Source organism: Macrobrachium nipponense, chromosome 40 (genome assembly GCF_015104395.2).
Source record: "Macrobrachium nipponense isolate FS-2020 chromosome 40, ASM1510439v2, whole genome shotgun sequence".
In the NCBI taxonomy this organism is placed as follows: Eukaryota; Metazoa; Arthropoda; class Malacostraca; order Decapoda; family Palaemonidae; genus Macrobrachium; species Macrobrachium nipponense.
This window is the reverse complement of record NC_061101.1, coordinates 30,367,536-30,380,634: the sequence shown is the minus strand read 5'-3', so window position 1 is coordinate 30,380,634 and position 13,099 is coordinate 30,367,536. Positions and strand designations below refer to the sequence as shown.

General features: G+C 37.9%; 2 protein-coding genes across 6 annotated transcripts in view; one reads left to right on the top strand and one right to left on the bottom strand.

Moving 5' to 3' along the window:
- Positions 1 to 13,099, top strand: part of LOC135212056 (heparan sulfate 2-O-sulfotransferase pipe-like) — a 441,937-nt gene that overhangs the window by 235,542 nt on the left and 193,296 nt on the right. The gene's annotated exons all lie outside the window — the stretch shown is intronic.
- LOC135212055 (probable E3 ubiquitin-protein ligase HECTD2) overlaps positions 8,471 to 13,099 on the bottom strand; it is a 95,140-nt gene continuing 90,511 nt past the window's right edge. For all 3 annotated transcript variants that reach the window (XM_064245385.1, XM_064245387.1, XM_064245386.1), the window contains 2 exons: positions 12,960 to 13,075; positions 8,471 to 12,383 (listed from right to left, as the gene is read on the bottom strand). In XM_064245385.1, coding sequence (XP_064101455.1) covers positions 12,119 to 12,383; positions 12,960 to 13,075 — 381 coding nt within the window. In that variant the 3' untranslated portion in view covers positions 8,471 to 12,118. The remainder of the gene's footprint in view (positions 12,384 to 12,959; positions 13,076 to 13,099) is intronic.

Below are 13,099 nucleotides of genomic sequence, written 5' to 3'. Positions count from 1 at the left end.
GTTGGCATTTCTTATTGCCACATTATATTTATATATATATATGCCAGTCTTTGTGTATATCTTGTCACGAGTGATGCTATAATTTTCGTTATTTCTTGTGGTTATTATATACCAATTAATGTTTGATATTGTATAGATTTAGTTTATATTTGTAGGTAGGAGAATTAAGTTTTCTCCCCCTGTTGGTCTCTTACTTCTTTCCTCTCTGTTTAGTTATAGGTATTGATTTATATTTATGGTGATGTTGGGCCCATTTTGCTAATTTATGCAGTATATTTCTCTATTTTCTGTCTAGGGTTTAGTGTTAGTGTTTAGGAACTCCTAAGGGAGTAGTAAGGACTAAGTTGTGTCCTGTATAGTCACAAGGCTGACTTTATTATTCTTTTGCTTTGTTTGTAATAAATATTGTTGAGTTTTCCTGTGTTTTTGTCTCCGCTGACTGAATTTATCTGGATACTTGGTAAGATCACTGTCCTCTCTATTCTTGTGCAAAAGAACTTGCACCCCGGCCCAACAAGGGTCGTAACAGTGTGGAACAAATCAGTCATTTGTGCGTGTCCCAAGTCACCTCCTATTAAAGGTATAACTCGTACCATAGGTATGGGCAGCGTCATCCTTAAACCTTTGGTATAGGCTATTATGTTAATTTAAAAAGTGTCCACACCATAATATTGTTTGTGAATTAGTAGTTTTCATGGCCATGGCATTCTACATTAAGAATAATCACAATTGGAAAGGTAAAAGACTATTCAATTCACAGCGCATTTTCGTTGCTGGAACCTCACATCGCCAATACAACCGTCAGACAATACATAATGAAAAAATTATTCGCTAGTTACGTCTTTTTGGCTACCACGTACCCATAAACTCTCTATCTCTTTCTCTCTCTCTCTCCTATCAATTTTTTCTGTCTTAATCTCTGTGCTATTATTGATATTTTTGTTGTGCCTCTTTCTTTCTAGTTTTTTTTTATTGAATATGAATTTGTTACATTGTGAAAGTATCTGCATCTTGCATTTTGCGTTAGTATTTAAAAAATTACATATAGCCATAATTTGTAAGTTTCCAAAATCTGGCATGTGTTATCGCCCATATTGCCTGCCTTCTCTACGGATGTTGGCCCAAACATGCAAGTATGTATATTGTATATATATATATATATATATATATATATATATATATTACATACATATATATTTTATATATATATACATTATACATGCCAAGATGTATATATTATATATATATATATATATATATATATATATATATATATTATATATATATATATCTATATATACATATATACATGGTATACATCTACATATGTATTATATATTATATTTTATATAGATATTTATATTTATATATTTACTTATATTTATATATTGTATTATATATCTATATATATTTAATATTATTTATAATTACATATTTTTATTACCTCATACTAGTACATTATATATGTGTCTATTTACACACATGCACACATATATATGTGTGTCAATTTCAAGTCACAGCCACTCGCGTCATACGAAAATAAAAGTGATGTGTGCATGTGACATAAAATTCACACACACACACACACACGCACGCACACACAAACCAAACATTAAGCCACAAACATCGTTCCATATCGAGTTCGCCCAATACCTCGGGAATCACTCACCCAAGGGAAATTATAATCAAGTGCTTGGAGGAAAGCACTTGGGAATAATAATTCCCCTTTGGGTGAGAAAGTGATTCCCGAGGTATTGGGCGAACTCGATATGGAACGATGTTTGTGGCTTAATGTTTGTGCGTGCGTGCGTGCGTGCGTGTGTGTGTGTGTGTGAATTTTATGTCACATGCACACGTGACTTTTATTTCTGTATTTACACACACATGTGTGTAAATACAGACAAACACATATATACCTGCATGCATGTCTGTAAATATACATATAAGCATGTATATGTTAGATATGTGTATGTAAATACTACACATATACATGTATATCTGTTATATATACGTATATATAACGTGTATATAAATACATGTACACACACAATATATATAGTATATACATACATACGTATGTATTTTCACACATGTATACACATATATATATATGTGTGCATATGTTAATACACATACACACGTGTATGTGACAAAATTCACACACACGCACGCACACACAAACATTAAGCCACAAACATCGTTCGATATCGAGCTCCCTATACCTCCGGAATCACTCTCACCCAAAGGGGAATTATAATCAAGTGCTTGGGGGAAAGCACTTGGGAATAATAATTCCCCTTTGGGTGAGAAAGTGATTCCCGAGGTATTGAGGGAACTCGATATGGAACGATGTTTGTGGCTTAATGTTTGTGTGTGCGTGTGTGTGTGTGTGAATTTTACGTCACATGCACACGTGACTTTTATTTTTGTTTTACACATTAAGCTACAAATTTGTGCCCGATAAAGAATTCTAGACCTTAGGAAGAACTGACACTCAAGGGGAATTGCTGTCAAGTGCCTGGGGAGAGACACTTGCCTAGTTAAGTGCCTGGGGAGAGACACTTGCCTAGTTAAGTGCCTGGGGGGAGACACTTGCCTAGTTAGGTGCCTGGGGGGAGACACTTGCATAGTTAAAGTGTCTGGTGGAAGACACTTAACTATTACAATTCCCCTTGGATGGAAGTTATTCCCAAGGTTTCGGAAAATCGATATCGAGCGAACTTTGCAACTTAATATTTGTGTGTGAATTGTAAGTCACATACTCAAGATACTTTTGTTTTTGTATCACATATCAAGCCACCGATACCGAGTGAAAACGAATTCCTTATATCTTGGGGAGAACTAACACTTCGGGGGAATTATAAGAATCATCAAGTGCCTGGGGGGAGGCACTTTCAAATTATAATTCTCCCTGGGTGGAAGTTATTCCCAAGGTTTAAGGAACTCCATATCACACAATATTTTTGGCTTAATATTTTCCAGATCCTGTACTCGGGATCTGGAGACAGTCACTCGCACAAATTAGCACAAACACAAAATCCCATTTCACATAAAATAAATGTTTTTTATTTTTAAAATCACAAAATTAAAAGTAAAATGATTTTCCTTACAAACTAACACTAATTGTTTTTTTTGTTTTTTTTTATGTTTTTTAGGGATTTTTTATTTTTATATTTTTTTGGTGGGATTTTACTATCCACCGTTTCTATTTTTCATAATCACAAAACTTAACACTAATTCACTTAACACTAAAAATTTTTTATTTTATTATTCCATTTTATATTTGTTAGGGATTTTGTGTTTTATATTTTTTTTGGCGGGGATATCACTATCCACCTTTTCTATTTTTCCATAATTACAGAACTTTTACTAAATCACTTAATAACTAATTCACTTAACACTAATAACTTTTTTTATATTTTATAATTTTTAGGGGTTTTTTGTTTTATATTTTTTTGGTGGGGATATTACTATCCACCTTTTCTATTTTTTCCTTAATCACAAAACTTATACTAAATCACTTAAATACTAATTACCTTAACACTAATATTTTTTTTATTTTTCTAATTTATATTTTTTAGGGCTTTTGTGTTTTATATTTTTTTTGGCGGGGATATTACTATCCACCTTTTCTATTTTTCTGCAATCACAACACTTTCACGCTAATTCCTGTTTCTTACACTGGTGCCAAATACAACGCTCTTCATCAAATCCTTTCCTACTATAGAGTTCGTCCTTCGCTTCAGAAGAAATCGCCCAAAGTTACTGTTCGTTTGGTCCTCTGTCCCCCGTCGAATTTCCTTTTCTGGCCTTTGGCAGCGACGATTTCCTGGACCTCGTTAAAGAAACCAACGACGTCCTTTTCGTTCCCTCTTACGGTGCAGTTGTTAGAGGTTTCGTCCACCTTGGGGCCTTGGAAGACGATTTTGTATTCGTTAACCAATCTTTTGATGTTCTGTCCTCCTCGGCCGATGACCATGGCTCGTTCCTCCCTGTCTAGGAGGATTCCGTAGAGGCGATCTTCTATCCTGGTTAACCCTGGGACGACTTCCTCCTGTGGGAAGTTCCTTCCTCCTTGCTGGCTTGTTTTGTCCTTTCCTTTGGGAGTCATGGCTTCTCTTATGTCGAGACAAGCGTCCTCAGCATCCTTTAATTGACCTTGTATAGTGACAAAGCCATCTGTTTTCTTGTGGACGATGATCTTGACGTTGTTGTATTTCTCGATTTTCCTCAGATTATCTCCTTTGGGGCCGACTAGAAGTCCTTTGTTTTTGGCTTCCACTTCCAGACGGTATTGGCCAACCCCAATTCTGGTCAGTCCTTCAGTTGTGATGTCACAACTTCTTACACTGACTTCTTCGAGGAGGAGACGAAGGTGGTCATACGCCTTTTTAACTTGGTTCAGGTCTCCTCCTAAAAAGCCGATTTCCCTATCGTCTTCTTCTTTAGGAAGAATCAGTGTCACTTTGAAGAGGTTTCTGGCTTCCCTGGCCCCTTGTCCGTTGAGGGCAAGAAGGAGACGTCTGCCCTCAATTCCTAAGTCGAACTGGTACCAATCTAAGCCCACAAGTTTCAGGTCGTTTTCTGCTGAAAAGTTCTGGATGTCATCAATCATTTTAGATATGACTCTTTCAGCTTCCTGGGCTTGTTTGAGTGGGCCGAAGATACTGATGTAGTTCCGCTGATCATCTTGGTCAGGGAGGTAGATGGCCACATTCTGTTCCCTGATGAGTTTCTGCAAGGTTAGCTTTTGTGGTCCCAATATGGCCTCTCTGAATTCCTGATCAACAGTCATCACGAAATCTTCTTTTCCTACTGCAAAAAGCCCTTTTGATACCTGAGTCAGCTCACTAATGTTGAAAACCTTGTCCACTCGGAATCTGATTTCATTGTAGACCTTTTCAACATTCTTCTTTGGTCCTTTGAGCTGAACAATTCTCGAACCATCGTTCTGGACGTTCATGACGACCCCGTGGTCTTGCCTGGCCAACTTGGCAAATTTCCCTCCTTTGCCAATGATCTGTCCCATGTCCAGGTCGTTCTCACAGTGGAAGGAGAAGGTTTTTCCTCCACACTGTTTGAGAGGTCCACATCTTCTGGGTCGTGTCGTTTTCCAATTTGTTCCATTTGCAGGTCGAGTTGCTCCAGTGTTTTCAATTGGGCCAATTGGATTTGTCACAGAGTTTTCAGCGGGGCCGGCACTTTTTGGCTTAGGAAGAATCTTTGCTATGTTAACAAAGGACATCTTTTCTGATTCTTCCTGTATCTTCGCTTCCATTCCTTCTGGTCCATTGGCTGTTTCTTCCGGAGGAGGAGGAGGAGGAACGTTTTCCTTCTTTTCTTCCTGAGGAACATTTTCTTCTACTGCTTCCTTCAGGGTGAGATAGGGCATTTTCTCTTGTTCCTCGACCTTCTCTAGAATTCGAGTTTGGTCCTCCACTATCTCTTCTACAGGACCTTTTTCCTCTTCCTCTTCTCGAACTAGAGTAAGTTCTTCTGATTCCTCCTCCTTTGCAGGCTCTTCTGTTTTTTCCTGAAGAGGAACTTTTTCCTCTTCAGCTTCTTCGTTTTCTTCATGATGAGGAAGAAGAATGTTTTGCCGTCGGGGCACAGATTTCAGCAAACGTCTGCTTCGCATACCTCCCTGGCCGTCCTCTTCGGGAGCCTCGCGAAGCGATATGCCAACAATAATTTTGTGCCTTTCTTCTTCAAGTTCAAACTCCCAGTCATCTTCCTCGAGAGTTTCTAAGTCACTTTCAAATTCCATATCTTCATCTTGGTCGTCCTCTTCGAGCCATTCCTCCATGATGGGGAACGTTCTGCGTTGCACAATGAAGAAAGTCTGCTTCCTCTCTTTCTCTTTCTCTTGAGGACCCTTCTTGAGGATGGCAGCAAAATTCAATCCACTTTCAGGCTCGTGCACCAATTCCTCAGAAGGGGGAGCCAGTTCTTCAATATCGAGGTCGTCATCATCGATATTATATCCTTCCCTCTCGTGTTCCTCGAGGATTTCTTGGATGTGCAGGAATGCCATTTCTATACGATTTCCATCGCCTTCCAAATAGGCAACTTCTTCGGTGTCGTCCTCGGGAAGGACGAGTCGAACGTTGTAGAATTGGGTGAATTCCCTAACCTCTCTTCTTATTTTGCGTAAAATACGTTTTTCAGTCTTCGATAATAGGAATTCATATAAGTCTCCTTTAACGAATTTCACTTCCTTTTTCAGTTTCGGGGGGACGTTTTCTTCTTCCTTTCGTGGCTCCTCCAGGGGGACCTCATCGATGCCCTCTGCTTGGCAGTTTTCAGATTTGAGATCCCTGGAACTGGTTTCATTTGTGAATTCTGGAACAGAAAGTTCCAAAGTATCTCCTTTCAGTTCTTCTTCTTCCTCGAGTTCTATTCTGGCCTCTTCCAGTTCTTTACTGGCCTCTTCTTTCAGTTCTCTACTGGCCTCTTCTTCCAGTTCTCTCCTGGCCTCTTCCAATTCTTTGTTGTCCTCTTCCAGTTCTCTTATGTCATCTACCGTTCTATCAGTCAAGTCCTCTTCGTCCTCTTCTATCCAGTCTATGTCCTCTTCCATATCTTCCATATCAGTTATCAAGGTCTCTTCAGTTGTTCCAGCAATCTTCTTCGTCCCTTTGAAGAAGAGCATTGTAATAGCAACGGTTGTAAGAAACAGGAACATTTTTGGCAAAAATACAAGTTCATCCACTCTACGAAGAATCTCCTCAGCTGGGGATGTTCCTTGCTCACCTTGAAGAGTGTTCCTCACCAAGGCTTGCAAGGGTCCATTGCAGGCAGACAGAGAAGGCTCCTCGTATCCAATCATACTAGAAAGTCCAATAAAGTTCAGAATGAAATGCAGAATGCGGCGCATTCTGTTTTCTTTCCTGAACTCCATAAGGGTTTGTTGAGCGACATCGCAGCAAAGGAATTCGGTCTCGAGAGACGTCCTCCAGTTGATGCCACCCACAAACACGATCCTAAGTAGCAGCATGAAAGCAGCGACAAAAGCTCCGAATGCGTTGATTACACACTGGAAAATCATTTTGACTAATGACACAGATACAGACGATTTTCCTTATGCTTAGTTTTTTTTCAAGCCACCAGGTCTTCGGTGGCGGGATCCCCCGAACCGGAGCGTTTCCAGGATCGACTTCTCCGAGATCTAACTCCGATCCCTGGAGACTGGATTGGGGGCTCATTTGCATCCTTGAGCACGAAGGATTCGGAGCTGCTTCATATCTTCGGGCGAAGAGCTGCAAGTCTTCAAGGACTGTATGACGTCATGTGGAGGACTCAGCTGGATTTCCCATTGGTTATTCCTCGGAGACATACAAACATAATGTGAAATACAAGCATACGTGAATTCAACCTTTACTATATTGAAGCATAAAAAATCTCATTTTCCCTTTTTTCCCCAACCCTTGATGATATGATTTTGATTAAAGATAAATTACTTAGATTATACTGATCTTTGTCATTTGCCATAGCTTCTCAATTTTATATTAGTATCACTTTTTTTTTTTTGCAGATTGCTCTCTAATTGCTCTTAGTTCTTCACATTCCTTTTCAGTGAAGCATTTGCGTCTTCAAGTTGAATGAGCAGATCACAACTTCTCCTATAAAGAAATTATTTTGATTAAACTCTGAATCTATTTGAGGGAAATATCACTGCAATATGATTTTAAAACCGCTTATCGAATCGAGCAATTTGGTGACCATTGTCTGGTACCTCCTCAGTTGTTCAGTTATTTAAAGAATCTTATACATATAATTATTTATTTCTATAGAAATTAGTTTATAGATCTTGAAGGGCGTGTAGTATGGATTCATGTATGAATGTATGGTCAAAGAATTAAATTTACGCATGAAAATATTCATACTTATAGTTCTTGAAGTGCGTGTATGTATTCATACATGTATGTATGTTTATATAATGAATTCAATTTATGCATGAGATCATTCATGCATACTGTTATTCAAGTGTGGGCATGTATTCAAGCATGCATAATGAATTCAATTTATGCATGAAAATATTCATACTAATAGTTCTGGAAGTATGTGTATATATTCATGTATAAATGCATGGCCAAGGAATTCTGTTTATGCGTGAAAATATTCATGCATACTGTTCTTGAAGTGTGTGTATATTTTCATGTATAAATGTATGTTCCAGGAATTTATTCCATTTATGAAAATATTCATACTTATAGTTCTTGAAGTGTGTTTATGTATTCGTGTATGTACTACTTGCAAGAGACTGAAAAAGAGACATGAGAAAAAGAGGCAAAGGAGAGGAGGGAAATCATTTACAGTTCTTGCTCGCTGCCAGAGTCAAGAAGGAGACAAGTAGCCAGGCTCTTTTACTTCACGACGTATTGTCGTGTAACATCTTTCAATAAAACTAGTGGTTTTCTCGTTGCTAAAAATCTGAGACAGGAAATGAGATTGGATATTGAAACTCACGTTTATTTTTTCTTGAAAGAATTTATTGATAAACATTTTGAGTCATAACAAACAGTTGCACAACAAATCTTGACAGTGGTGCTGCTCCTCCCAGGTACACCTTTGAAATGATCTGTACAAAACATGCTTGGGATGAGGTGTACGTTACAAACCTTTATGTACACGACAGGTGCACAGTGATCGAACAGAACACCCATGTTGCTTTATATAAACGCAACACCTTTTCCTCACTGATCAATTCGAATCATGTAAAATTATCATTGTCATATTGTACACGTTTTATTTACATAATGTACACACGCTACTTCCTGGAAATTTGCTGCAACACACATTTTGTGGCTTGAAAACATCGATGAAAAGTGTATAATAAAATACGAGGACACTTTGAATTTATATATCACAGTTAAATTGTGTTTCCCTTGTGGCTGAGAGTAGCATTTTATTGCCATGCTCATTCCCACTCACAGTTGTGTGGTATTCATCTCACTTATTCATGAGTGACTTAACTATTCAGTGATAAAATGTTTAGATGACTAATAATATAATCATACATCTGCTAAAATGAAATACTTGAATAAATCATAAATCAGTAAAACACCAAGCAAATTATGTTCATACATTTTCCGAACAAATCTCTCGGGGAAGAATAATTTTTGCAAAACTCCAAGTGAGTGATTGTCATGCATTTTTCAAAATGAATCATTCATGTCGTAGGCTTCAAATTTAATTAATGATAGCGGATTGCGGGTGGAATCCTAATTCAGAATATACCACATGAATAATTAAGTCACAAATCACTATGTAATGCTTTCATTCAAAATTTCACTGACATCAATTCTGCATTCATAACCAGATATGTATCGTCAATCATGAGACGAATGATCTCAGTGTATAATTTCACTCGTAGATTTGGTATTAAGCAATTCACTCATGACTCGCCAAATAAGGCAAAATATTCCTTGGCTTTAGATTTAAGAAAACATATGACTCGTTCATTGTCCAAAAATGAATAGTGTGTGAAAATTCAAATGGTTCATGCAGTTCATTCATCGTTTGTTCAAAGCATCACCGCCAGCAAAGTATTCTTGATTTCGCCCCCATCAACAAGCTCACATATCTCGCAACAGGCGGCGCTTGGACTTTTGAAGTGTTCAGCACCATCGATTTCATTTCCTGCCTAATTTTTATTTTGGGACAATGTTTCCATGATACCAAATTTGATAACCTCAGTAGGAACCGCCTTGGTTTGCCCAACCCTAATTTAGAACGTTTCAAAATTTAGAAATGTTATAAATTCTGATTTTGTACATTCTAATTTTATAAATCCTAGTTTAATAAATTCTAATGTTAATTCATAAAAAAGTGATTATTGGAATAGGCTTTTTCCTGGACTATTAAACGTTGCTTTTCTAGTTTATACCGAATCATCCCAAAACAAAAACAGGCCAGGAGAAAGCTTCGCAATTGGCCGTGTAGGGGCAAGGGCTCTGTTGCCCTCTTTTCAGCTCCTTTTATTATTTTCTCTTTGTCCTTTACTCGCAGTTGAGCCATCAATAAATAGATGGAATATCAGCTAATATTTACATCAAGACGCTGCTCACGCTTTATTCAGAGAAAGATATTATGATGTTACTGTGTATGTACTCGTCGCAATTAGACGATGTTAATTCAATAGAAAATAAACGTATTTCTTGGTAGGCAACTTTGAAAGTAATTCGTGCATCTGGAAAAATGTTTAGAACACCTCATTGGCTGTAATTTTATATAAAAAAAGTTAAAATTTACCGCACATAAGAAGTTTTGAAATAGTTGGTCGGACTGTTCAAGTTCCGTTTGTAGTTGCATTTGATTTGGAGTGAAAATGTGGACTTCAGTAAATATCTTGGAAGGTATGAAAATATGACGAAGGGACCTTCAGTTTATAACTTCAACAACGAAGGATAGGCACTTTCCATAATCTTCTCTCTCATGGCAACTTGGTAAATGATATATAGTTATGTATTTAAATGTTGCTAGATGATTCTGATCATTTGTCAGGTACTTGGCAAGAGTGAAAAGAGGTTATGGAAATCCTTAAAAAAAAAAAAAAAGTAAAGCCGGGAATACCCCAAATATAAATGGGTCATATCCTCTCAAGAAAAGGCCACCATCAGAATGGTTTACAGTGGAGGTATGAGTAACTAAGTTGATTGGAGAAAATAAAAAGATAGCAGTTGATGAAGAGAGATTACTTTCTTCTTATTGAAGGGGTGTCAAGAGTTTTTGGTCGATGGCGTAACAAATAAAACTATATTCTTGGAACTGACAAAAATTTAAACTTATGAGGCTAAACATTATTCAACGAAGTTGAGCAGAAGTGATGATCATAACGAGGAAATTGTATGAAGTTATGCTGGAAAATTCAAGAGATCTTTAAAAGCACTGGACGACCTTTATCCTCATATTGAGTACCTATATGAAATCATGAGCTTCTATCTTTTAAATGTACTTTCGATACATTTGAAACTCGTGAAATCTGGTCGGCTTACTAAAGGTAGCTACTGATGATTCAGTGGAATGTATAGATTATCATCTTTGAAAATGACGTTGTCATTATACCATTTCCATTTCAAAGTATTCATTTCAATTTGTAAGAAACTGTCAGCCTTCTAAGAACGTGTATGCTTGTATGTCTAATGGGTTTCAATATGGAGCTGCTCTTTAAGGCCTTTTTATTGAATTAATGTATCTACATAATTTTAAGTAAACACCTTTGTTACGAGTCATACTTCTGAAACAACTGGAAAGCCTCGTTAAAGGAAAACCTGCTTTAACTTTTCTGTTTAGAGCAGATGCCAATGTGCCCATGATTTCTCATGTCAACTGATCAAGTGATAAAGGATATAAGCTCGACAAAAGTAATAGAAATATTAAAAAATAATTAATTTTCCTTTACAATTCGTTACGCCATCGATGTAGTTTCCTTCAAGAACTGATTGCGTTACTATCCCAACGAATTTCCCTTTTTTTCCGAAAAGTATAGCACTTTCCCCATGCTGTTTCCTTCAAGAATCGAAGTGAAATTTTCTGGTATGAATTCCCTGTCACCTCAAGATAATTAGAACAACTTTCATTTTGGAATACAGATGTGCCTGCTTTTGTGTGTGTGTGTGTGTGTGTGTGTGTAGAATTTCTAATATCTCAACATTATCATCACAGACGTTATAAAACTATTAAGGACGGATACCAATTGGAGTTTTTTGCTCGATGATTTTCATATTCATAATTTATTTATTGTATCCCTTTAAGGATCAATAGTATCGTCATTTCCAAATCACAGGGGTATCATGTAGTATTTCATTGTTTCAGGTTTATTCTATTGAGAAACCTTCATAGTATCAGGTATATTCTATTAAGAAACCAGTATCTGTTTCTTGTACGTTTGTAACCACTTTTGTTTCAAGGATCTTGGTCTGTTCCTTATCCTTATACTCACGTCCTGCAGCAAGCGTCTGGTAATGTTTCACTTCCAAAGTTCACTTTGCTTTAGTCCGAAGCCGGAACGTAAGAGCAAAGGAGAGCCCGTTGATGATCATTCAACATTCCAGTAGGAAGCTGATCATGAGTTAAAGTCCTGAATTTCCCTTTGGCAATTCCAGAATGTCTTTTCCTATTCCAGCCCGAATCCCTCGGCGTTGGCTATGGCTATGAAAAGCTTATTCTTGAGCGTCTGTTTGTCGCCGTAAGGAGGCAGCACCAGTTGATTGAAGCAGGTGTGGGCCTGGGGCAGCATGTGGGTCTGCCCGTGCCAGCAAGAGATCTTGAAGACCATCTCGGCCATGCCCCCGACGGGGATGCGGTCGCTTCCTGTCGTGAAGAGCAGGAACTGCTTCTGCTGCCCCAACGACATCTCCTGCAGCACCTCCCAGAACCACCTGCAAATGTAGGAAATTATAGTGAAATTGTAGTGGTTAGTGTCGTGGAATCCCACTCAGACGTCTCGGGTTTCAGTCTCCCCCAGTGCGATGAAAAACCAGTGGCTCTGTATCATGATCGGTTACTGCTGCAGTGTGGGGTCTGCAGTGAGGTTGAAACCAATATTCTTTGGAAGCTTGAATTTCAAGTCAGGGGTCATTTTGGTCATTTTAGACTCATCAGTTTTGGTAGACCTGTTATGTTCAGAATTCTTAGGAATACAGAACAACAAGAGTTTAATATGTCATATAAGAAGTGATTGATTCCTTGTGAATAGACGAGAGTGGAACATAGTTTCTTATATGTAGAATCATATTTGACATTTCATAAATAGGCAGTGATAGGTGAACGGATTTTTTCCCCCAAATATCAAGGGATTTGTGTGTTCTTTCCTACAAGTCTTTTCTATGGGTCATTGCTAGTTGGTAGATGTTAGTTACCTCTCTCTCTCTCTCTCTCTTCTCTCTCTCATCTCTCTCTTCTCCTCTCTCTCTCTCTCTGTCGCTCCTCATCTCTTATCTCTCTCTCTCTCTCACCTGATAGTGGGATGATCAGGCGTGTACCCATCGTATTCAACCACCTTCCGGAGTTCAGTCAAGTCTAGAGTCGGTGATCCGCATACCAACATCTCTACTTCTTCTGGTCTCAGCATCTGAAACAGATGTTCCATGAGCAT